We start from the raw sequence: 23,268 nt of genomic DNA on the forward strand, positions 1-23,268 counted from the left end.
CCGTGAGGATCCAAGGGGACTGGGATGTAAAATGCAATCCACCCTGGTTGCTCAGCGAGTGTGTTGCCCACGCTGCCCTTGTGTACAAGTGAGGTGGAGCCCACACTTGAACTCCGGTCTCCAGCCCCAAAAGGGGTGAGGCCGGACCTCTCTCAATGACTCTTCCTCACCCAGTCAATGGATGATCCTGATGGAGAGGTCTCTCCACACAAACTTGAGTCAGGCTGGCCTTGGACCTCTGTCTCACTGCAGTGGTGGCTTCAAGCAGCCACCTGAAGCCACCTGTGCAAAACTGAATTTTTAAAATGTGCATATAATTAAAATAATTATGTAACAAAGTACATTTTAAAAGTGCAGAATCCCTTCCTTTCCGCCAGCAGTACAACTGCTGACGTGTGCATAGCCTTCCAAATCACAGGTGTTGCTATGCCTTAACTTTGGGGTCTGGGTTCCCGCTGGATGCCACGCAGGGGTAGGGTTGCCAGATTTAGCAAATCAAAATACAGGCCAATGAGATTTGAATTTCAGATAAACAATTTTGTTAGGATACGTGTGACTCCCAACTTTTATAGTTATGTCCCATGCAATGTTGGGAACATACTAAAAAATATTAGTTGATTATCTGAAATCCCAGTCAGATTGGATGTTCTATATTTCACATGGCAGATCTAACCCAGGACCTCTGGGGTTGTTGCAGAGCATGGGAGATGTCTCAGGGACTGCTAGTCTTTGCTATGTGGCCAACCATTGTGGAGGGTGAGGAAATGTGTCTTCACTAACGCCTCGAATGCCCCCTTTCATTTATTTAGCATCCGAGGTCCCTCAGCCACAGGCAACCTCATCTCAGAAAACTTTGGTGGTTTCTTGCATCTGGGAGAAAGGATTTCTCCTAAGTCTCAATTTGCTCACCGGAAGTATGGAGATAAACTGGTAACTAACTCTTAAGGTTGTGGGTGGACCCAGCTGGGTGAGTGCAGAGCATGGAATGTGTACAGTAAGTGTCAGTGGGAAACCTCTGCACTGGTGATTCTTTCCCCTTGAACACAAAGGTCACACAATAGGGTTCACTAGTAAGAGTTAGGATTAAAATGAACAAGGGTGTAGGGCTTGCCAGAGGGAGGCCTGAGAGGATTTGCTGAAAAGTATTCAGAGCTGTGTTCTAGTGTGAGCAGCAGCGGTCAGAGAGGCCCAGGCCTCCCCTGGGCTGGGAAGGAGCAGCCATCATGCTTGCAGGGGACAGGCAGAACTTGGCCTCCTCCAGACAGCAAAAGTGGCCCTCCAGCACCAGGCCATGGACTTGGACCTGGTATTCACTCTTCATTCCACGTGCAGGACCTGCTCACTAGGCCCCAATCTGATCCCATTGGCCAGAAGCTTGCATCTCATCTCCATCTTTCTTCCATGGTCTTGGCCTTGAGCCTCTGGGAAACTTTTTTTTTTAAGAGTTTTTCCTGAAGGCTTTTGAGATGATTATAGAAGACAAAGGATGTCAAGGATCTGGTGCTTAGGAGACCTGGGAAGCATCATGCCTTCCACCTACCAGAGACCTGGATTGGTATAGCTTCACTTCCAACTGAGTGGTAAGTGCTCAGGGCCACCTCTCTTCAAGCCACCCAATCCTCACTCCAGGCAGACACAGTGTATGGGAACCATTTGAAGTGAAAATATGAACATTATTTAATAACTGATCTTCTGTAATAAACCATTTGAAAATATTTTACAAGGAATCACACACACAGTATTTTACAAAGTTTCTTGACTTTTTTGTCGCTGTTGTTTTTCCGACTTGTCTGTACAAAATAGAACCACCAAAAAAAAAAAGGGCAGATAAAAGGAAATGGCCCCCCAGATCCCCCGAGCCAGAGGTGAGGGGACAGCCAGGTCAGGTGGGTGATGAGAAGGATCAGACCCAGCCGGGGGTTGGACAACTACCTCATGGGGATTGTTTTGTCTGCTTTTCTTTTTTAAACTTAAAATATATATTACTTTTTCTGTATATGTTTGATGCTTCTTTATTTTTATATTCTCCATTGAGCACCTGACTAGACTACAGTTACACACACGCCCCCACAAGACATGGCTGGCGTCTAGGCTGGGCGTACAGCATGGGTGCCCACCCTGGCACCAGCAGCAGGCATGGACCAACCATACACACACACTGAGAAAGCGACAAGCAACGTGACATTAATTAACGGAGCCATTAATTAATGCATCACCCTCCCCCCTCCTCCCAGTCCATCTGAGCCCCACGGCCACATCCCCCTGCCCTCAGGCCCCCAGTGGCCCCCAGGCTGGGATGCCTTTGGGGGAAATGAAGAGAATGAACGGTGTGAAGAGATGTTCCCAGGCCCAGCCTCTGTGTGTGCACAGAGTGTGTATATGTGTGTGCATATGTGCAAATGTGTGTTCAGGGAGGAGCAGTTTGGCCAGGGAGTGTGTGTGTGTAAGAGGGAAAGAGATAGGCCTGAGTGTGTTAGGGCCAGATTGGGGGTGGGATGATCCAGCTAGGAGTGATCAAGTCACCGCCGCTAAGGCAAAGGGCGATGTCTGGTGAGAGTTCCTCTGCTGAGGGGTGCAGGCAGTGGCATGTGGTCCCCCTGGGGGCCTGACACTAGTGAGAAATGGTTACAATGAGCACCTGGCAGGGTCACGGGCATTTAGGGGACACTGGCGGCAAAGTTGGGACAGAGGAATCTTCCCCCTTTGCCCCAGCATTTGGCACTGTTTGACATTCAGCTTTAGAGACAGAGGACCAGCTGGGTTACAGGTTAGATTAGAGGGTGACGGTGAGCAGGAGATGGAGCCTGCATGTGCCAACCCTCCCACCAACCCCTCACCCTGTGTAAGGCTTTGTGAGCCCCCACCCTCATCCCGCTCCATGGTGTGTCTGTGTGTGTGTGTGTCCTCCTGGGTATGTCTAACGTGAGTCCAGTTTCTGCCCTCAGGGCTCCCGTTGTGTATGGGGTTGTGTCTTAGCCAGCGTCTCTGTCACTGTCCTGCGACCTGCGGGGCCTGGGGAGGGATGGCTGTAGGCCTGAGAGAGGCAGGAGCTCACTGGGGGCTCTCCTGCCAGGACTTAAGCTGGGGTGATGCACAGGCCTCAAACTGCCCATCACCATTTCCTCTATTATTCCCCGGGAATCTAGATTTAGTCCTGGGTGGGGCAGAAGGGCCAGGTTAGAGGAGTCCAGGTGGGGCAAGGCCTAGGTCTCCCACACAAAGGGAGCCCCAGGGCAGGGCGGGCAGTGGAGGCCTGGTGTGGCACCAGTACTGTGGCCTCCCTGGCCCAGCCCTCAGGAGTGGGTGAGTCCAGTGGGAATGAGAGGTCTGGGGACACTTTGACAGTTCAGCAGCGAGACATGGCTTGGGGGCCAGAGACCTGCAGCGTCCTCCTTCGCACCCCCCACCCCCACCCCAAGGCGCAGATTCTGGGGGCCAGGAGCGCTCAGTTCCTTCATTGAGGGAGGGGGCAAGGCTCTAAGGCGGGGAGTGGAGGGCAGGGGAGCAGGGAACGGCGGGGAGGCCTGCTGGGGGGAGGGACACTCAGAGTCGGCGAGAGGGGTGGGCGTGGACTTGAGGCTGTGGCCGGGGAGGCAGGCCCAGGAGGAGCAGCAGCTGGAGGGACACCAGGACGCCCAACGACGGGGGGAAGGAGGCTCCGCGGCCACAGTCTGAGGTATCTTCCTGTTGGGAAAAGACAGGGAGCAGCCGGTCGGCCCGGGCGGGGATGGGCAGGGGGCGTGGCAGGGCCGCACTAGCCCTGGAGAGAGTGGGAGCTGCGGCTCAAAGCCGCCCTCCCCCGCTCCTCACCGTGGCGTTGTAGTCGAAACAGATGTGTGGGCCTCTCCGGTATCGCGGTCTCTGCACCAGTTCACACTGCTCCGGGCCGTCCGCTGGGCATGGGTGGGGAGTCAAGGAGGCGGCGGCACGGAGCGGGCGCGCGGGGGTGGAAGGGGGCGGGCGGCGGGGGGCGGCGCGGGCAGGATACAGTGTGTCTCCTTCTGCAGTAGCCGGCCGGCCTCACACTGGCTGCACAGCGGCTTCTCGGCCACCACGAAGAGAAGGTTGGTGTTGATCAGTCTCTGCGCGTGGAAGAGCCTGGAGGCAGCACAGAAGGGCGGGGTCGCTGAGGTTCGCCCCGCCCCCTTCTCCCCGCCCCGCCCCTCTGGCCACGCCTCGCGCGCACCTGGAGCAGTTTCCGCAGTCGATGATGGCGTTGTAGGAGGCGTTCACCGAGCCGAAGTAGTACTGGGTCTGTTTCATGACGCAACTGCTCTCGCGCACCTCGGGGTTCCCCTCTGCCTCCGCGGGGTCTGCGAGGGCCCAGAGCGCCTCAGCCCCACCCCTACACCCAGAGCCTGGCTTAGCCATAAGCCCTGCCCTCCCTTTGGAGTTGGTCTCAGATTGGGGAAGGGCTTTGAGGAGGGGCCTCTAAAGCCCAACCTACCTGCCTGGAACCAGCTGTGGTAGATGAGACCATAGAGAAGTTGCTGGAACAAAGACCTGCAGGGCATGGGTCACCGAGTGGGAGTGGTCAGCAGAGACCCTACCATGCCCCGTTGCTCTCCAGCCTTCCTGGCCAGGGAGCACCCTCCCTCTCCCATTTCCCTGGGAACTCACCAGGCTGCAGCAGACGTCCACCAGGCTAGGCTAAGGAAGTCTGCAATGGTGGGCTGCAGTGGGGAAGAGTGGTGTGGGCTCCCACTGCTGCCCAGGAACCCAGGTCACCCCCAGCTCGCTCGTTAGAGGTGGGGGGATCCTCTGTGGGCAGGTCTCCCAGTCCCCCCATCTCCAGGCCAGGCATTGCTGAGGCTCACCACAAAGATGCCCCGGGGTGCAGCACCCAGATTGCCGGGGGGTAAGGGGGCACAGGCTGCCTGATAGTCGTAGGACTCCTTGCGGGTGTAGAAGGAGTTATTGTAGAGTGCCAGCATCAGGTTGGCATCCACTTCACTGAAAAACCTGCCCACCTGGGGATGCCGGGAGGGAGTGGGAGTCACAGGCCTGGCAGTGCCATACCTCCAGAAGTCTCAAACCCATACCTTCTCCTTCCACCCTCTTCCTGACCCTCACCTGGTCCCACTGATGGTTCTGGTTTGACAGCACCAGGAATCCCCCATCATCAATGAGGACACAGAGCAGGTCCTGAGAGGTAGGGAAGCGGGAGGAAGATGGGGAGGGGCTCTGGCCCAGCCCTTCCTCCCCAGACCCTGGTAGTGCAGTGGTTCAGTGGAGGGGGCACCATTCCCCCCAGTTCTGGCAAACCTGTGAAGTCAGGGTGGGATGTTGAGACCCATTGGCTAAGGGATGGGCTAGGAGTTGCAGTTGGGACTACGGTGTCTCGGAGTTGGGTAAGCAAGGGTTCAGGGCACACGCACCTCATTGTTAACCTCGCAGTCCATCTCACAGTGGCTGTTGGGGCCACACTGCTGGGCAGAGAGCAAGGACTGTAAGTGCCCACCAGCTTTTCCCCTCCCTTCACCCTTTATATGTCGGGGTCCCTTGCCTCCCCATAGGCACCAGAGCCACTCTGAGTGGGAGGACTGGGAAGGGTTCCTGGGGACTCCAGAATGGGCACTTCTGGTCTTACTGCCCTCATCCTTGAGCAAATACCTTCTGAGGCTGGTCCTGGTGGGTACGGTTGCTGGCTAGCACCTTGAACTTCTCAGCCCAGGCCTCTAAGTCCAGCTTAACGCCTACCACTATGGGAGAGAGCAAGGGGGCCATCAATGCCCACCTGCCTGGGCAGCACACTGCCCAGTGTCTCTTTCCCCATCTCCGCCCTGGGTATTCACCTGCTGGCCTCAGCGTACGTCCACCCAGGCTGAGCTCCACAGCTGTGCTGACAAGGATGCCCACCGTATCATTCTCCAGCTCCAGAGGCCTTAACAGGGCTGGGGGTGGGTGGGGTGGGGTGGTCAGGAGGAGGGGCTGGCAGCCACGCTGACCACTCTATGCTGGGCTCTGTGCACCTAGGAGCCTGAGCCTCAGATGATCTCAGCCTAAGCACCCAGCACCCAGCACCCAGCAGAGTGTTGTTTGGCACAGCCTGTGCTGTGCTGTTTAGTCTCTCAGTCATGTCCAGCTCTTTTCGACCCCATGGACTGCAGCCTGCCAGGCTCCTCTGTCCATGGGGATTCTCTGAGAATACTGGAGTGGGTAGCCATGCCCTCCTCCAGGTTGGCACAACCTAGCCTTCCCTTTTTACCTGCCCCAGCCTCAGCTTCCCGCCTGCTGCCATGCACCTGGGAGGACACTCACCATCCTGCTGGGGGGGCCTGAAGACATAGCCGTGGTTGTCCAGGCTGCGGCGGTAGAAGCTGGCATTGAAGGGCTCGGGGTTCTCTGTCCAGTCTTCAGCTGCCCTGGTCACACACACAGACGTTGGTGGAAGCGGGGAGACTTGAGAAGGCAGTGGTCTCAGCAGAGGCAAGGAGCCAGAGAGGCAGGGTCCCAGGCAGGGACAGGATGTCAGGTAGTGGGGCAGGTCACTTACTTGTTGGGGAACACTCGAGTGATGCCACCGTCGGTGGCGGCAAACACGGCCAGAAGGCTGTACCTGGGGGCAGCAGGGAGTTGAGGTCACAGCCCTGCCTTCTGCAGGGCAGGGCTCCTGGGCCCATCCCAGCCTCCTGCCCCCACAGGCTGGGTGGTGCCTACGTGTTGAGATCCTGGTCCCGCCACACGCGCTCCACCAGCTGCTGTGTGATGCCTGTGTCCAGGATCAGGTTGTGCAGGAGGAAATTGTTGCCTGGAACAGGAGGATTGGGTGGAGGAAGTATCTTTTTTTTTTTTTTTAAATTGAAGGATAATTGCTGTACAGAATTTTGTTGTTTTCTGCCAAATATCAACATGAATCAGCCAATAGGGAGGGAGTATCTTCTTGTGGATCCCTGCCCACTCTTCCCACTACCCCCAAAGCTCCAAGCCTTCCCAGGACCTGCCCTCAGCTTGGGTCTGCATGTTTTCACACCTGCCCAGTGTCTGGGTTCCTCTGGGCTGCCCCCTTTTGCTGCCTGGGTGCTGCCCAGACCCAGCCACCCCACCAAGCACTCACACTGTTTGGAGTCTGGAGTCACTTTCTCCATGAGCTCAATGAAGTTTTTCAGGAACTCGGTGTTGTTGTCTGAGGCATTCAGGTCCTTGCAATACTCTCTGGGGGTGGGGAGGGGCAAGAAGAGTGGGCTTGGGGGGGCTGTAGAGGGCAACAGGGTTGAGGCTTCCCAATAGGCCTGCCTGGCTCTTCTCTGAGAAGCCCAGGCCTCGGGGAGGGGCATGTATATTCTCACAGGCTGCAGCAACTATATATGCCTGGCAGGTTACCAGGTCTGAATGGGGAGGAGCTGACCCTCTTGGGTGGAAGAAGCAGAGAAGGAGGGTCTGCGCCCTGTACCCAAGCAGGTTCTCCTTTCTGGCATGGCCCTGCAGAGACTCCCCCTCTCCTGTGTAGCTGGACCCACACAGTACACCTGGGAGGCCCCAGGAAATGCCCCATGATGACCACAGGGGTGGAATTCCAGCAACGGTTTCGTCAGTCTAAGACTTCGTCCTGCTGCTTCTTTGGCTCTGTACCTTTGGGCAACTTGCTCAGGCTCCCTGAGCCTTAGTTTGTTTTCATAGTACTACAGAGGGGTTCAGGAAGTTGGCGGGAACTCATGGGTCCTTGGATTGGCTATTCCCTCTGCCCAGACTGCTCTTCCCCCAGAGGTGGACAGGCCAAACCTCTCACTTTCTCAAGGCCCTACTGGGTTCAGACTTTGAGTCCAAAGAACATGGGGGTTGTGGGGAGTGGGGAGATCTGCTTGGGGTTCTGCTCCCCAGGAAGTCTCGGCGAGCAGTCCTTCTACCCTGGTAGATGGAGCTATCATTCCTAATTCCTCACCCACACCCCTGCCACCAGGAACCTCCCTTCTGGCCTGCATGGCAGCAACTTTGTGGGAGCTTTTTTTGGCTCTGCTGGGTCTTTGTCGCTGCGTGGGCATTTATCAAGTTGCGGTGCATGGGCTTCTCATTGCAGTGGTTTCTCTTGTTGCAGAGCAAGGGCTCTAGGGCACACGAGCTCAGGAGTTGCGGCTCCCGGGCTCTAGAGCACAGGCCCAGTAGCTGTGGTGCATGGGTTTAGTTGCTCCGTGGCATGTGAAATCCTCCGGGACCAGGGATTGAACCCATGTCTCCTGCACTGACAGGCAGATTCTTAACCACTGGACCACCAGTGGTCCAGTAAGTCCTGTGGGAATTTTTAAAATGCTCTGCTTCCTGTGGCTGTGCAAGGGCGCACAGCTTTGTGCCGGCACCTGGGGCTGGGTCCCAGTCCCCACTTACTCCCAGGGCCTTTGTGCAGCACACAGCCTGCACTTATGTATGTGGAGGACACAACTGATTGATACACTCAGAGTGACACCCACACAGCTGTACTTGGGATACAAGTCACCTGCCATCCCCGCCCCCAGTATACATTTACACTCACCCAACACGTATTTATTGAGCTCTCCTGTGCCAAAGATACAGAGATGGCAAAGACAAACATGGTCCCTGCGCTCCGAGCTCCCTCAGGGTCTCGTGGGCTACACACAGGCCTCTGCACATTCCCACTGGCACCAGTGCACACAGCCACCCCGCCTTTACACTCGGACTCTTACAAATGTACACAAGGACTCACGAATACAAACACACATCTACAGAGTCACAGCGACCTTGGTGGGTGCATGCACACACGTGCACACACAAGGAGGTTAGGAGTGTCCAGAGCCCCCGTGTGGTGCCCAGGAGTGCTCATGGGTCTCTGTCAGTTGTACCCACCTGCCCTCATGCAAAGCCCAGGCCCCAGGGGAGGGCTTCACCATCCAGGGGCCCAGTGGTCTGCTCAGATGTGGGCCAGCAGGCAGAGGGTGTGCACACGAGGGTGCACGCCAGGGATGGTTCCAGGTCCAGGCCTGTGCTGGGCCCTGATCCTTTACTTGCCAGAGCAGCTCTTCACAGCCCTGTCCCCTCTGCCCTGTCTGCACCCCAGCCCCTCCCCACCCCCCGCCCCCGGTCCTCAGTGAGCTACCACACCTAGACGGGATGCTGTCGTCAGGGGCTCTGGCTGGCTCGGTCCCCACACCCACACAAGCACTGACTGACACAGGACAAGGACGGGTGCGGGGTGGGGTTGTGGGGGAGAGCACCACAAACCAGAGCAGCAGCCACCCGGTGAGGGGCGTGCTGCGGACAGCCGGCTCGGGGAGGAAATGGCTCTTTCTTGGTGGCCTGCGGCAGGGCAGGGAAGGTCAGCGGAGAGTCCAGAGCCCTCCCGCCCGCGGCCTGGTGGGAGCCGAAGCTGTGGGCAGCTGGCCAGCGCTGCCTGGTGCGGCGACATGACCCGGGTATGCACACGGCCGCACATACGGGGCTATGCATGGCGGGGGACACTGCGCAGGACACAAACACACACAGCTCCAGGCAGCAGTGCAGGAGGCGGGGCCGGGGAGGTCGGGTTGGGGGGGTGGAGACACCTCAGCAAGGCCACACGCAAGCTACCTGGGAGCAATGAAAACATGTCCTTCAGACTCAAAGCTGCTGGGGAGCAGGAACTCAAAATCTGCAACAGAACCGGGGGGTTATCCGGGGGGGGGGGGGGGGGTGGGAGGCCAGGGGTTCAGAGCTGACGGGGCTGGAGGGAAAGGGAAGAGGGCGGCTGGAGGGAGGGAGACACCAGCAAAGAGGAAACCCGCCACTTCCATGTTCAAGTTCGAGCCAGAGAGAAGGGGCGGGCGGGGAAGGGTGGAGGGCCTGTGGAGACTACAGCATCGCAGGAGGAGGGCAGTTATAGCCAATATGTTGCCCAGGCCTGGTCCTCTGTCGGCAGTGAGTCCCTTGGCGTGGCTGTATATGCTTCCATACGGCTGTATAGCACATATACACGGACACACACACACACATATATATACACACACTGCTATATATATGCATGGTCTGGGGGAGGCGCCAGTCTCGCTCTGATCACATCCATAATGGAAAAAAAAACACATGCTGAGCTTCCTTCGCCTCCAAAGAGACTTTGAGGAAGGGGAATTGGCTTTTGGCTGCGGATTTTTCTCTCTCTTTGCTGTAGCTGTTTGCATTTTGGTAGGTCTCACTTTTGTTCTGTCAGGCATCAACATGGCCAAACTGAGGGGGTCTCTCACGGGCACAGACAGTCCAACCAGAGACGGTGTGGGCAGCTGGGGGTGGGCTGCAGTGCATTGTGGGGGGTCCAGCGGTCTTCCCTGGGTTAGGAGGTTGGGTGAAGGGAGATCCTGGAATGTTTCCATATTGTGGGAGGACGTCTGCGAGCTGGGAGGGCACAAAAACGCTTCTTGAACCTGAACACTTGCCTTCTTGGGCTGGGGGCCTGAGCACAGGTAGGGAAGAAGGGCTGGGTCTGGCCTCTCCTTCTGAGGATTTGTCTGGGCTCAGTGCAGCAAGGGAGGAGCTGAGGGCTCCAGAGAACACATGGGATGCTTTTGAGGGACCCACTCATTGGGCCTCTACATGTATGAAAGTCAGCACTTGTGTATGAGCGTGCATGTGCATGTGAGAGCAGGTATGTGAGTATGTGTATTTGCACGAGTGTGTAAGCACATGTATATGTATGCAAGGGTCCCTGTGTGGGTCTGTGAGTGAATCTGGGGATGTGGCTACTAGGGTTCCTCTGGGGTTTCTCCCTGCCCAGCGGGACTGGCCACCTTGCTGGTCCATGTCTGGGAGGTGGCTCTCTGCTCTGACACGCTGGGCCATGCACCTTCACTTCCTTTCATCCAGATTCTGATCTCTCCATTACCCCAGGGCTTTACTTTTGTAGAAGCGGGATCTTCCCTGATCCAGAATACTCCCACAATGCACTGCAAGATTCTGGACTTGGGGTGTCTGAAGGCACAGGGCAGTCACTGGTTGGACTGTTGCTTTCTGATAGGACTGTGAGGCAGGGTTTGGACACAAGCCGACAGGGAAGGGTGGGAATGGGGAGAGGAGGAGGAGAAAGAAAAAGAGGTGCAGGAGCAGGAAGGGAGACTATGCTATGGTTGTCATCGTTATCAGGGCCCTGCATTGCTGGGGTCCCTGGCAGGGGTGTGGGAGGGCAGAAAAGACAACTCAAGCGAGTGGGAGCAGGGCACGTCCTCCACCTCCACCCAGACCAGTGGGGGCAGCAGGATCCCCTTTGCTGGAGTAGGCTGGACAGGGCCAGTAGGGCTTCTTGGGGAGGCCTTACTTCCCCTTGGGGACTGGGGACAGGACATCTCTCCATGACTCTCCATGCCCCATGCATAGGTGTGAGGGCCTGTCCATGCGCCAGAGGCAGGGGCCCTTGTGTGCTGACCTCTCTCAGTACTCTTGTTTTTTGCTGGGGCCTGTGAATTCTCTGCCTACCTTTTCCCTGAACTCCCTGGCTTAAGTACCTCTGAATGCCAGAAGCTTTTTCTTTACCCCCAACCTGATTCCCTCTAAGCTCCTCTGCTGGCCCTTGGGGGTCTCTTCTGTTGCCAGCCCTCCAAGTCAGCCTGTATTTTCCAGGGGAACACCTTCCCCACACCTGACCTCTCTCCCCAGGAGGAGCCAACACCCCAGGGCAGGGCTGGGCCGTAGGCCTCAGCAAAGTCTTCAGGCACAGGGGCTTCAGCACCTCGGCCAGCGCCAGTCTGCCTTTGTCTCCTGGTGGCCTGGCTGTTGCCCTAGCCTGAGCCTCTGCCCCAGGGTCAGGGTGTGGGGCTTTCGAAGCGTTTTGTCTCCCCCTGGGAGGGCTTCTGGAGACAAACTGGAGAGGTCAGAGGAGAAAGTCTGTCCCTGAGGAAGTCCCACATAAGCCCCCTGAGGACTGCTCTACCTCCTACATCTCAGGCCCCCGCCCTGCTGGGTGGGAGGCGGCAGACAGGCATGGGGCCCTCTCCCCACTGTTGAGTTGTCTTGGAGGGACGGAGAAGACGGAGGAGGGGAGCAGAGGCCTGCCAAGAGGGAACCAGGAGGATACCGAGAGGGTCTGAGCTCTTAGAACACGCTGGAGACCACCCTGCAGGCAGGGCCCAGGGGAAAGGGCTGCTGGCTCTCACAGAGGTTTAGGGATCAAAGGAAAGGCAAGAACTAGAGGACCCCAGGGGATGCTGGCAGGGAACCTTGGAGAGCAGGGGTTTGGCTGGTCCTGGGCAGGGAGGGGGGCAAGCAGGACCGTGAGGACAGGGTGTGGGGTGGGGAGAGGAGGGTGCACTGGTTCTGAATATACTTGCCCTTCAGTTTGCTGATTGGCACTGGGACAGTCCACCAAGAGAGAAAGCGAGGAAAACAAAAACAACACAAACACAAAAACAAACGAAAAGGGGGAGGGGAAGGGGAGGGGCACAAACAATATTTTATTCAATGGCTGTTTGAATGAAAATATTGTGTCTCATCATCATACCGAAAGGAAACTTCTTGCAAAAAAACGACATGAGAGAGAAAGAGAGAGAGAGAAAACTCAAAGGAGATGAGCCCCAGTCGGCCAGGCAGGTGTGGGGTGGGGGGGCGGGGGGCTCCCGGTGGGGCCGGAGCCCCAGCCTCCCTCCCAGTGACCTCGGGCGGTGGGCAGGCGGGGCCACAGGCTCCCGGAGGCCTCTGGGGGAGGCCCAGGGTGAGCAGGACATGCAGGGATGAGCCACAGGCAGAGGAGCGGGGAGGAAGGAAGGGTGCACGAGGCAGGAGGCAGGGACGGTGGGGGTGAAGGAGGGAGGAAGGAGCAAAGGAGAGGAAGGGGGAGGAGAGCGTGGGAGAGGCTGAAGGGAGGAGTCGGGGAAGGGAATGTGGGGGACAGAAATGGAGGGACTGAGCAGAGGGAGAGAGAGAGGGTGGGGGTTCAGGGAGGGGAATGGAGGAACAGGAGGAGAGAGGGAGAGGCAAAGGTGGAGTGGAAAGGAGGCAGGAAGGCGATGGAGGAAGAAGTGGGAGAGGAGGTGAGAGGAAGATAAGGGAGGATGAATTGGGGGGCAGAGTCGGGGGAGACCCGGGGGGTGGTACCACTGGGGGAGAGAGCTGCGCGGGGGAGCTGGGGCGAGAGAGATGAGAGGAGGGTGTGTCTTCCAAGAACTCAGCCCCCAGGGGCGTGTTGGGGAGGCAAGCTCAGGAGGGAAGACACAGAGGAGGAGGAGAAAGCAAAAACAAAAACCTCAACGGAAACCATGAGAGAATGGTCTGGAATCAAATTGGAGAAAAGGCGAGCATGCAGAGTTCCACAGACTTTCCGATGGCCGGTGCCCCCAGCCTGCGGGCGCCTCGGCAGGGTGTGGGCAGAGTGGGCAGGAGGGGCCACCCGGCCACAAGCGGCTGGCTGTGCTGCCTGGGGCCGGCCAGGGTGCAGGGGCAGAGGCGAGGGTGCAGGGCGCAGGCAGGGGCAGGGCCACTTACACTTGACCTGTAGGATCTGGTCGCTGAGGTTGGCTTGGAGGTAGAAGGTACTGTAGGGCGGGAGCACGAGCCCGAGGCTGGGGAGGAGGGGAGGTGGGGAGCGGAGGTCATGGCTGGGAAGGGGAGGCCACAGCGCACGCACCCTCCTCCCCGTGGCCTTGGAGACCACCAGGCACGCCTCACCCTGGTTTGCTGTGCCACATTCATGGTCTAGGGGCCTGGACCGGCCAAGTCCAAGACTCTCCTGGAGGCCTCCGAACTCCCAGTCCCAAGGCAAGTTTCCCCTCCCGCCCCTCACCCCAGCAGCCTCCCCCCATCACAGCACCTGGCCGCTAGCACGCTCACAAGGGGCAGAACACGGCCAGTGAGCTAGGCTGTCGGGGTGGAGATGCTGCCACCCCCATGAGGGCTGGGTCCAGAGTCCCCAGAGATGCCGGCCATGTGAGAGCCAGCTAAAAGCAGGGCCGCTACTGACACAGTGAGGGAGTCGTGGGCTGGCACTGGAGTGTGAAGGAGGGGACGGTGAGGCACGCGGAACACAGCCAGCGGGTACTGACTGGGCCTGGCCCACCGGCTCTGGGGCTGTGATGGCCGCGGAGGGATGACATCCTGATGCAGACATCCAGGAAGGCGGGAGGGAGGGGTGCAGAGGGCGGTGGGGTAGCGGGGAGGTGTCAGATGTTCTGGCCTGTCTCTGCCCTGCACTCCCAGGAGACACTGCTGGTTCATGAAGGGCCAGCGAGAGACCCTTGGGGACTGAGCACCCAGGGGGTGAGAAGTGAGCAGTCTTGGCTGCTGAGAGCCCCGGTAGGATTGGCGAGAATGGACACATGGGGGTGGGGAAGCGAGCCCCAGCAGGGCTCAGGCTCTGGGGCCCCCGGCCCCTCCCCGCCTGTCCAGCCGGCCAGCTCACCTGTAGTTGGTACTCCTTATGGGCACCCAGGTGTAGTTCCGCGTCACCTCGTCTATGTACCTCTGGGAGAAAACGCTCAGTCAGGTACTTGGGGCAGCAGGCAGGGGTGAAGTGGGGGGGGGTTGGAGGATGAGTTCCCCCCAAACCCCGACCTGCTATCCCCCTTCCGCCACCTCACCTCATCCAAGGACTTGACCAGGGTTCTGATCTGCTTGTGGCCCTTGTTGCCGTCGATCATGCTCCTGCGGATCTGGAAGTGTGTGAGACGTGAAGGGTGGAGCCCCGACCCTTCCCCGCTCTGGGTGCCCCTCCTTCCCCCTCCATCCCTCCTTCCCTTCTCCTTACCTCCTCCTTGTTCTCATCCTCCAGCTCTGCATCCAGGAAGTCCAGGGTCACAGGCTCCCGGAAGTTGGTGGTCTAGGGGAGGCCGGGTAGGAAGTCAGGAGTCCCGCTCTCACAGGGTTCACCCCCCGCTACCCTGCAGGCCACCCCACCTGGCTCACCTGGGGCTTGAGGTTGGGGTGAAGCAATACGTAGCCATTCAGGTCAATGGCAAATACATAGCCGTTGGCTCCAAGCTGGGGGTGTAGATAGGGAGCTTAGGGCCTGGAGGGCTGGGTAGGGATTTCCCGGTCTCCAGGCTCTTCCTCATCCTGCCTTCCATGCTGCTGGGGGGTTGCCGTCTGCCTGCCTTGGCCAGGGCCCCCACATGCCATGCGGCCCCAAGCCTGCCTGTCAAGCCAAGCCCAGCAGGCTGGTGCCCCTCACGCAGCAGCCCTTGCCCACACTGGCCAGCTCTGTTGGACCTGAATGCCATCTGGCCTCCTCAGCTCCTCCCCCTGGCTCTCATGACCAGTGGGACCTCGCCACCACCACTGGCCCCACAAAGCACTCCCTTGTGCCCCCCTCCCCTCCTCGCCCCTCCCCACTAAAGTCTCTTCCTGTTCCCCATCTTGGTGGGACACAGGGGAACAAGTGTTCCTTTGAACTCCCTGAGGCGTCCCTTCCCGGTGGAAGGGAAAGAAAAGCAGGGTTCTAGACTCACACCTTACCTCTCTGAGGCAGTTTTCTCACTGCACATGGAGGCCAGCGACCCGGAGCCTTCATGCGCTCACCTTTCAACATGCTGACATGCATCTCCCAACCCTTTCACAACCAAATCCCAGACTCCCTTTGCCATAGGCCCTGGGCCAGCCACCGTGATCTAGCCCCTTCCCTGGCTGTGATTCTGATTTTCACCTTCAAGCCTTTGTCCAGAGATTTCCCTCTGCCTCCAAGGCTTGCCTTCCCCTCCTTTCTATCTGGGACACTCCTGCCTAGGTGACAGACTAGGGGTCGGCAAACTAGGGCCCAGGGACCACATCTGGCCCGCTGCCTGTTACGGTAGTGCTGTGAGCCAAGAATGGTTTTTACATTTTTAAATGACTGAAAATGAGGAATTTGTATTTCATGACATGTAAAAATGATCTGAAATTCAAATTCCAGGATCCACAAACAAAACTATATTGGAACATAGCCATGCCCATTTATTTATGTTTTGTCTCCAGTTGTTTTCTCAATACAGCAGCAGAATTGAGTATGAGTATTTCGGTTGGCAGGGCCTAAAATACTCATAGTATGGCCCTTTACGGAAAGTTTGCCCATTCCAGCTCCAGGCCCAAGGTCATCTCCTCTGGAAGCCTTCCCTGACTGCCTGAACTCAGAGGACTCCACGGAGCTGTGGGAGTCCGCGTCGGCCGCTGCTGAGCCTGGCTTACGTCCACAAGAGAGGGAGAGCAGGGAGATGGAGAGGGGAGCTACACTCACTGTGTAGTTGGGAGTCAGCCTCTTGATGTCATTCAGAGCCACATCGATGCCCATCACGCCCAGGATCAGCTGGTTCTGGAAGCAGAGGCAGGGGTCTGCAGTGGGCTCAGTTCCATGGGAAGGGGTCACCTTGCCCAACTGCGCACATCCATGACCTCAAGCTGCTCTCACAAGTGGCCACCCCAGTCCAGTCTGCAGCCTCCTGTCCTTCCTCCATCTCAGACCTGCTATGGGCCTGCCCAACCCTCCCCAGGCCTCACCTTCTTTTCCCCAGGGCCGTCTTGTGTCAGGTTGAAAACCGGGAGGGTCCCTGTCACCACCATCCCCAGCCCCTGAAAGGAGAGGAAGAGTATGGGTCAGACTCCTGTGGGCAGCCATGCCCTTACCCTGAGTGTTCAGAGCAGGGGGCGCTGCAGGGACAGGCCACCTCGCTTTCTCATTTGTTTGGTTTACCACCATCAGGGGGCCCTCAGGGACTTGACCCTGTGGCCACATCCCCCGACCCGTCCTTGCCCTGAGGCCTTACCAGTGCATCCTCGTACACATTAGTCCATTGCACCTGCTTGGCCTCCTTGCCCGCCAGCACCATGGGCCTGCCCAATACGTCAAGATATTCCTGGGGAGGGAGCGAGGCGGGGGTGGGGTCATGAGTCTGCCCCTCCCACTGAATCCTCCCGGTTCTGACTCCCCATGTGTCAATCAGCCACCAGGGGGCGCTCACATCACACAGCAGCCCATCTTTCCAACGTCCCAGCCAAGCAAAGAAAAGGAGCTGCGAGGAGGGCTGGCTCACCCCAGTCTTACCTGCGTGTTGATGCGGATGGCACCGATGGAAGGGATCTCAAAATAGTAACCTGCGAGGGCAGGGGAGACAGTGCTTGGGAGCATGGCACAGGGTCCCGGTACCCTGGGGGTGTGTCCGCAGCCCTGACCTATCTCTCAGGTTCCCTTTTTTTGGTGTCATTTCCCCTGAACTCACGTCCCTTTAGTGCCCCCCCTGCCATTACCCTGCGACAACATGGGAGGGGCTGTGAGAACGGGGGTGTAAGGAAGCAAAACTGGGATGAAAGGAGGAGCCTGAGGCCTGAAGGCCCTCGTTCTAGGATGGTGGTGACATTCAGAGTCCACCAGCGGACCATCGGGTGAGGCCCAAATGTGTGGAGAGATGGGACTGCTCAGCAAACAGACCGGGGAGCAGACAAGCAGGGGACACGTGGACAGTGGACAGTCAGATGCGGAGTCAGATGGACAAGGTAGCCACAGAGACAGACAGACAGTCACACATATGGAAAGACAAGCAGTGGATGAACAAGGAGGGGGAAAGCTGAACATATGGAAGGACAGGTGGACAACCAACCCAATGGATGGCGGGACACAGCAGGCAGGGCCTGTGGCAGGGGCGCCGGATGAGGTACCTTTGTTGGTGCAGGCCATCCACTGCAGCGGTGTGACGTCATAGTTGTGCTGCCCCACGGAGAAAGTGAACACGCGCACCTGTTTGGGGCTTGAGGTTACTGCCGTGGCCACCAGTGGACAGCCCCTCCCTTGGACCGGGCCAGATCAGGGCAGCTCCCGCCTGGGCTGAGCCTCACCGTCCGGTTGGGCCAGTTGTACTTCTCAAAGACGTCCTGCACGCGGTCCTCGCCGCCGTCCGTGAACATCATGATCATCTTATTGCAGTTGGCACGAGTGATGTTGGACTGGGCAGGAGGAGACGTGGGGGCGGTCAGCTCTGGACCCTCCCCAGTCCAGGGGGGGGTCTCTTTCCCCAGGGTAGGCCTGCCCTCTGCACCTCCCCTGCCCACAGCAGACGGTGCTGTCTGCCCGACCTGCCTTCTGGATGCTAACAAGGCCATCTGTCTTGATTCCCCTGGTGTCACCAAGCTTAGGCCACTGCCCGTCCCTGGCCACCCGCTCGGCCACCCAGGGGGCTCACGTTCTGCAGCTGGTCGAAGGCGTACTCAAAGCCGGCCTTGTATCCCGTGGTGCCCTTGGCCACCATGCCCTGCACAGCTTCCTTGAACACCTTCTTGTTGCGTACGTTGGCCTGCACGAGGTGTGTGAAGCATGACACAGGCTGCGCCTTTTCGTTGAACTGCAGGGACCAAGACGGTGGTGAGTGGCCTCAGGCTGGCCCAGGGAAGGAAGAGGTTGCATGGGCCAGGAGGGAGGGACCTGTTCTGGCCCCCAGCACTCACTGAGGCCACGTTGACATAGTCGTCATCGGAGAGCGTGTCGAGCATCTCACAGACTGATGTCTTCATCAGCTTCAGGGTTAAGCCACTCACACTGCCACTCCTGTCGGGGGGGGGGTCACAGAGGCGCCTGGTAGTGCTCCCCCACGATGTCCCCCAGCAGCAGATTTCACTCCCCAGCCCTGGCCCCGCCCCACTGGCCAGTGGCGCTCACTCACACATCCACGATGATGACCATGTCCTTGGGCGACGAGGCCCCCTGGATATACCTGCCCAGGAGAAGCCTCAGTTAGGGCCAGCCTTACTGGGACCTTGAGAGGTGGTCTTCCTTCACCCCCATACTGATTCAACATGTTTCTATGGTGTGTCCATGGCCTGGGCCAGACAGAGTTCCTGGCACTATGGATGCCACATTTAATGAAACAGTCTTTGCCCATGGCATGAGTGACCTGGCCCCCAACACATGAACAACCCCAAGGAGAGGTGAGCGCGTGATCCAGAGAGTGGACAGGAGGCGTGTTCCATGGCTTCAGTGGCTTGTCATTTCCCCTGGCCCTGGTTGAGAAGCCAAGGGCAGAGAGTCGTAGCTGCGAAGGGGGTCGAACAAGTGGCAGGGGACGAGGCCATGGAGTATGGCAGGAGAGGCAGGGAGGGGGTAAGGGTGTCTAGGGCTCCGATGGGGTATGGCAGAGGCCAGCCAACCCTGGAGAGGACACATCCCCCTTGGGAACCCCCATGGGCCCAATCCCTCAGTCCCGAGAGGGTGGAGAGCCGGGCAGTGGATGAGGGCAGAGGCAGCTGGGAGGCCTGCCTGGGTGATGGGATCCATTTTCCAGTGGCAACGATGTGTGAAATGAAAATTGGATAGAGCTGGCTGCACCCTGCTTGGAGGCCTGGATACTGGGAGGGAGGGGAGCGGGCAGGCGAGCTGAGGGGGTGTCCCTGTGCAACCCCTCCCTGCTCGCTTACCAGGGTCTCCTTCGGACATCATACAGGTCGATTTTCTTGGGGGCTCGCCATGGCGTAGCTGCGGGAGAAAAGGAGATGACGGGGGTGCTGGCAGGGAAGTGCCTGGCCCAGGAGCAGGCCTTGCAGCAGTGGGCCAGGCCACCCCACAATGGACAAGGTGACCATCTCCTCCCACGCACCCAGGATGAGGGGACAGGGAGGTGGAGGGGGGTGGGTTGCTGAGTGGACTGGGGAGATGGGCTGGCGCCCACCTGGATAGTAGCGAGTGACTCCCGTGGCGCTGCCAAAGACCTGCCACAGGAGCGTGGGGTCCTGCCTGCGGTTCTCCATGAACACATTCTCCAGGGCCTCCGTCCAGTTGAGCTCATTGAGGATGACGGTGGCTGAGGGGGAAGCAGGGGGCTGGGGTGGGAAGCACTTCGGCGGTTCCCCTGCTGAACCTCATGACGACACCCACTCATGTGCCTCCCACTCAGACAGTTCTCTGCCTCCTCGGGTCTCCCTCACTCCCCAGGGCTCAGCTGGGGCCGCACCATCTCCTCCACGAAGACATCCTGGTCCTCCTCCCCTCTGAAGAAACAGCTCAGTCTGCCGTCAGCCAGGGCCCCACATGACCAGGCAGGACACCTGGGGCCTGGGGCCCCTGCCGAGGGGCCACCCAGGCGGCAGGGAGCTCTGAGCCCGAACGCCTGTCCAGCCTGCTGCTGGGAGCTTGCCGTTGGCCCCTTGGGAGCTCACCCACTCAGCATGTACTCCGGGCTGCAGCCACAAGAAAGCAATTAAGGGCCCGATGATGGGGCTGGAATTATTCAGCTATTAAGGTACCTGATAAGCTGGAAGCCACTCAGCTCCATGATTAATCAACTAGGGCCAGGAGCAGGAAGGGGTGGGGGCGGGGGCTCTTGGAGGGGCAGGGGCTGTGCCCTGATCCTGCTCCAGCACTGGCACGTGCACTTACACACACACACACACACACACACACACACACACACACACACAGCCTGCACTTGCACACTGCATGCAGCTATACACCAGGTATACCTACATCTCACCTCTGTGTTTCCAGCGACACATGTCACCTCCTCACCCCTAAACCCACCTGCCCAGCAGCCTGACTGTGGCCACAGGCACAGGGACACACACGCTCATGCCTGCATAGCACTCTGCCCCATGAGTCCTGCTTCCACCTCCCCCAACAAGCTACCCCACCCTCCGTCTCCTCCAGCCGCTGTGGCTGCACATGTGACTGGTGTGTGGGGGTGGCCAGACCCTCCCCCCATACGCACTCACAGAGTAAGGCTTCTCTCAGACGGATGGACTCCATCTGTAGATCGCTCAACCTAGGCAGAGACTCAGGATGGCTTACAGTATGCCCCACTCCCCTCAACTCAGGACAGCCCTAAATCTGCCCAGGGTAGGCAAGTAGCCCATGTCCTCACATGTGCATCGTACCTGACCCTGCATGTGGGACACCCTGCTACTGTCAGGCCTCTGTCCCCCAGCAGCTCTCCGAGGGGCTATTTCTTCCTCTAACTTCTCCCACCTCCTTTCTCCCCTGGTGGAGCCCTTGCACCATCCCCTCTCCCTGAAGATGCATGCCCCAGACGAGAACCAGAGAATGTCTTCCAAAGGCTCTGCTCTTCTCTCAAGAGGCTTCCCCGGTGGCTCAGTGGTAAAGAATCAGCCTGTAATGCAGAAGCCGCAGGAGACACAGGTTCGATCCCTGGGTCAGGAAGATTCCCTGGAGGAGGGCATGGCAACACACTCCAGTATTCTTGCCTGGAGAATCCCATAGGCAGAGGAGCCTGGCGGGCTACAGTCCATAGGGTGGCAAAGCGACTTAGCATACTTGCTTCTCTCAAGAAACACTTAAAACAGATGAAGAGCTGTGATTTATATTTTGTTTGATCTTAAGTTTTTGGGCATGCTGCGTGGCATGTGGGACCTTAGTTCCCCAACTGGGAATGGACCCCGTGCCCCCTGCAGTGGAATGATGGAGCCCTAAGCACCGGACTGCCAGGGAATTCCCAAAGCTGGGATTTAAAGATACAAATGCAGACTTCTCTGGTTGTCCAGGGGTTAACACTTCTGAGTTCCCACTGCAGGGGACACAGGCTTGATCCTTGGTCAGGGAACTAACATCTCTGCACGCCACATGGACCGGAAAAAAAAAAAAAAAAAGCAAATGCTCCAGGGTCAGCCCACAGCCTAGGTTGTTGCTCAGTCCCTCAGTCATGTCTGACTCTTTGCAACCCCACCGACTGCAGCACACCAGAGTTCCCTGTCCTTCACCATCTCCTGGAGCTTGCTCATACTCATGTCCATTGAGTCAATGATGCCATCCAACCATCTCATCTTCTGTTGCCCCCTTCTCCTCCTGCCTTCAATCTTTCCCAGCATTGAGGTCTTTCCCAGTCAGTCGGCTCTTCCCATCAGGTGGCCAAAGGATTGGAGGTTCGGTTTCAGCATCAGTCCTTCCAATGAGTATTCAGGGCTGATCTCCTTTAGGAACGACTGGTTCGATCTCCTTGCTGTCCAACCAACTCTCAAGAATCTTCTCCAGCACGACAGTTCCACAGTTCGAAAGCCTCAGTTCTTTGGTGCTCAGCCTTCTTGATGGTCCAACTCCCACAGCCTAGGGGGCGCCAGCATATTTCAGGGCATTCTTCCTCTGCCCAGAGTATGTGGGGCCTCCGCTGTCTGCTGTCTGCCCCCTTCAGCGCTCTCTCCCTTCTCTCTGGCCCCGAGGCTTCTCTTAACTGACCGTAATGTGAAAACAAAATACATTTCTAGCATTGGTTGTGCCTATTGAACAGTATGTTATGGTCTCGTTCCTAATTTAGAAACTTAGTGAGTTGTACAATTTCTATTTTTCTCTCTAAGGAAAAAATGAAGTCAGCTCTCCAATGTTTCACACTGTACTGTCTGCCCTGCGAGAGTCTGCCTGGCAGGTCCCACCCCTCACTGGACCTCAGTTTCCCCCATCTGCACAATGAGAGGCTTAGGGGCGACAGATCACTCTGGGAGCCCTGCTAGCTGCTGGCAGAGGGGTGTCCCTAACTCAGGTCAAGGACGGAGAGGGGACCTGGCTGGGCTGTCCCAGCAGGTATCCATGACCACCTGCCTGCTCAGGCATTCACTGTGAGACACACTCGTGCACACACTACCGTCAGCCCCCCACCTGGAGAGGGCATGCTACTCAGCCCTGTGCATACACACTCACACTCACGTGCCCACACTCTTAGATCACGCTGAGCTGGGAAACGGGGACCATGCCCCCTCAGGCAGGCGATTACAGATTTAATTAAAAGTGACACAGTAAATAAAAAACATATAAAATGTAATTTGTGTGGGTAGCGAGGGGTGACTGGGGAGGGCGGTGTGGCTCCTGTTTTAATTAGCGTGCCTGCCTGCGATAGTGCCCCTCGACTGGCTCAGGCAGGTGGCCTGTGGGCGCTCCTTGGCGGGGGTGGTGGGACATCCACCCTCACTCCTGCCTGAGGCTGCCCAGATGGCCTGGCTGACCCTAAAGGTGGAGGGGGCCTCCCTGAGAACCCTGGAGGATTCCCAGGGTTTCTGAAGATCACTCCGAAGCTCGGGAACCTTTGCTTCAAGAACCCCCACCCGTGGGCCCCCTGAATTCTGAGGCTACCCTGTGGTTGCCCCCAGAATTATGTCAGGACCAAGAGACCCCAGAGCCTCCAACCCTGCAGCCAGAGCTCCTCAGTCAGTGTCTGACTCTTGGCCTCCTCTCCCTGCACCTCCCAAGTTCTTCAGCAAGGTCATCCTCGTGTCTGACTTGAATCCTTTTTGCTGTAGTAAACTGGTCTCCACATTATGCCAAGATACACTGTCCCTGGAGCTGGGAATCTCAACCACCCTTTATCTAATCCCCGCCCCACCCACCAAGGAGGACGATGGGGGTGTTACAGGGTCCATGTCTGTGAATGAGAAGTTGCTCCTTGTCCTCCCAACCCCTGTGTCCATCTGCTGCGG

At 58.0% G+C, this 23,268-nt stretch overlaps 1 protein-coding gene across 2 annotated transcripts in view; it reads right to left on the bottom strand.

Annotated features, from left to right (window-relative positions):
* Positions 1–1,652: 1,652 nt before the first annotated feature.
* Positions 1,653–23,268, bottom strand: part of CACNA2D2 (calcium voltage-gated channel auxiliary subunit alpha2delta 2) — a 112,769-nt gene continuing 91,153 nt past the window's right edge. Inside the window, exons 6-37 of one of the 2 annotated variants that reach the window (XM_040247070.1) lie at positions 19,524–19,655; positions 19,273–19,330; positions 18,522–18,572; positions 18,307–18,406; positions 18,045–18,203; positions 17,701–17,808; positions 17,524–17,602; positions 16,913–16,962; positions 16,635–16,724; positions 16,369–16,440; positions 16,109–16,183; positions 14,806–14,880; positions 14,648–14,719; positions 14,481–14,552; positions 14,303–14,364; positions 13,390–13,466; positions 9,520–9,580; positions 7,058–7,155; positions 6,661–6,751; positions 6,497–6,559; positions 6,262–6,365; positions 5,796–5,894; positions 5,614–5,702; positions 5,379–5,426; positions 5,074–5,145; positions 4,818–4,970; positions 4,621–4,673; positions 4,448–4,503; positions 4,187–4,313; positions 3,989–4,098; positions 3,811–3,893; positions 1,653–3,684 (exon numbers count right to left, since the gene is read on the bottom strand). In XM_040247070.1, coding sequence (XP_040103004.1) covers positions 3,544–3,684; positions 3,811–3,893; positions 3,989–4,098; positions 4,187–4,313; positions 4,448–4,503; positions 4,621–4,673; positions 4,818–4,970; positions 5,074–5,145; positions 5,379–5,426; positions 5,614–5,702; positions 5,796–5,894; positions 6,262–6,365; positions 6,497–6,559; positions 6,661–6,751; positions 7,058–7,155; positions 9,520–9,580; positions 13,390–13,466; positions 14,303–14,364; positions 14,481–14,552; positions 14,648–14,719; positions 14,806–14,880; positions 16,109–16,183; positions 16,369–16,440; positions 16,635–16,724; positions 16,913–16,962; positions 17,524–17,602; positions 17,701–17,808; positions 18,045–18,203; positions 18,307–18,406; positions 18,522–18,572; positions 19,273–19,330; positions 19,524–19,655 — 2,780 coding nt within the window. In that variant the 3' untranslated portion in view covers positions 1,653–3,543. Of the gene's footprint in view, positions 3,685–3,810; positions 3,894–3,988; positions 4,099–4,186; positions 4,314–4,447; positions 4,504–4,620; positions 4,674–4,817; positions 4,971–5,073; positions 5,146–5,378; positions 5,430–5,613; positions 5,703–5,795; positions 5,895–6,261; positions 6,366–6,496; positions 6,560–6,660; positions 6,752–7,057; positions 7,156–9,519; positions 9,581–13,389; positions 13,467–14,302; positions 14,365–14,480; positions 14,553–14,647; positions 14,720–14,805; positions 14,881–16,108; positions 16,184–16,368; positions 16,441–16,634; positions 16,725–16,912; positions 16,963–17,523; positions 17,603–17,700; positions 17,809–18,044; positions 18,204–18,306; positions 18,407–18,521; positions 18,573–19,272; positions 19,331–19,523; positions 19,656–23,268 lie in introns of both variants that reach the window. The other variant, XM_040247069.1, reaches the window with a different exon arrangement.

This window comes from Oryx dammah, unplaced genomic scaffold (genome assembly GCF_014754425.2).
Source record: "Oryx dammah isolate SB20612 unplaced genomic scaffold, SCBI_Odam_1.1 HiC_scaffold_9, whole genome shotgun sequence".
In the NCBI taxonomy this organism is placed as follows: Eukaryota; Metazoa; Chordata; class Mammalia; order Artiodactyla; family Bovidae; genus Oryx; species Oryx dammah.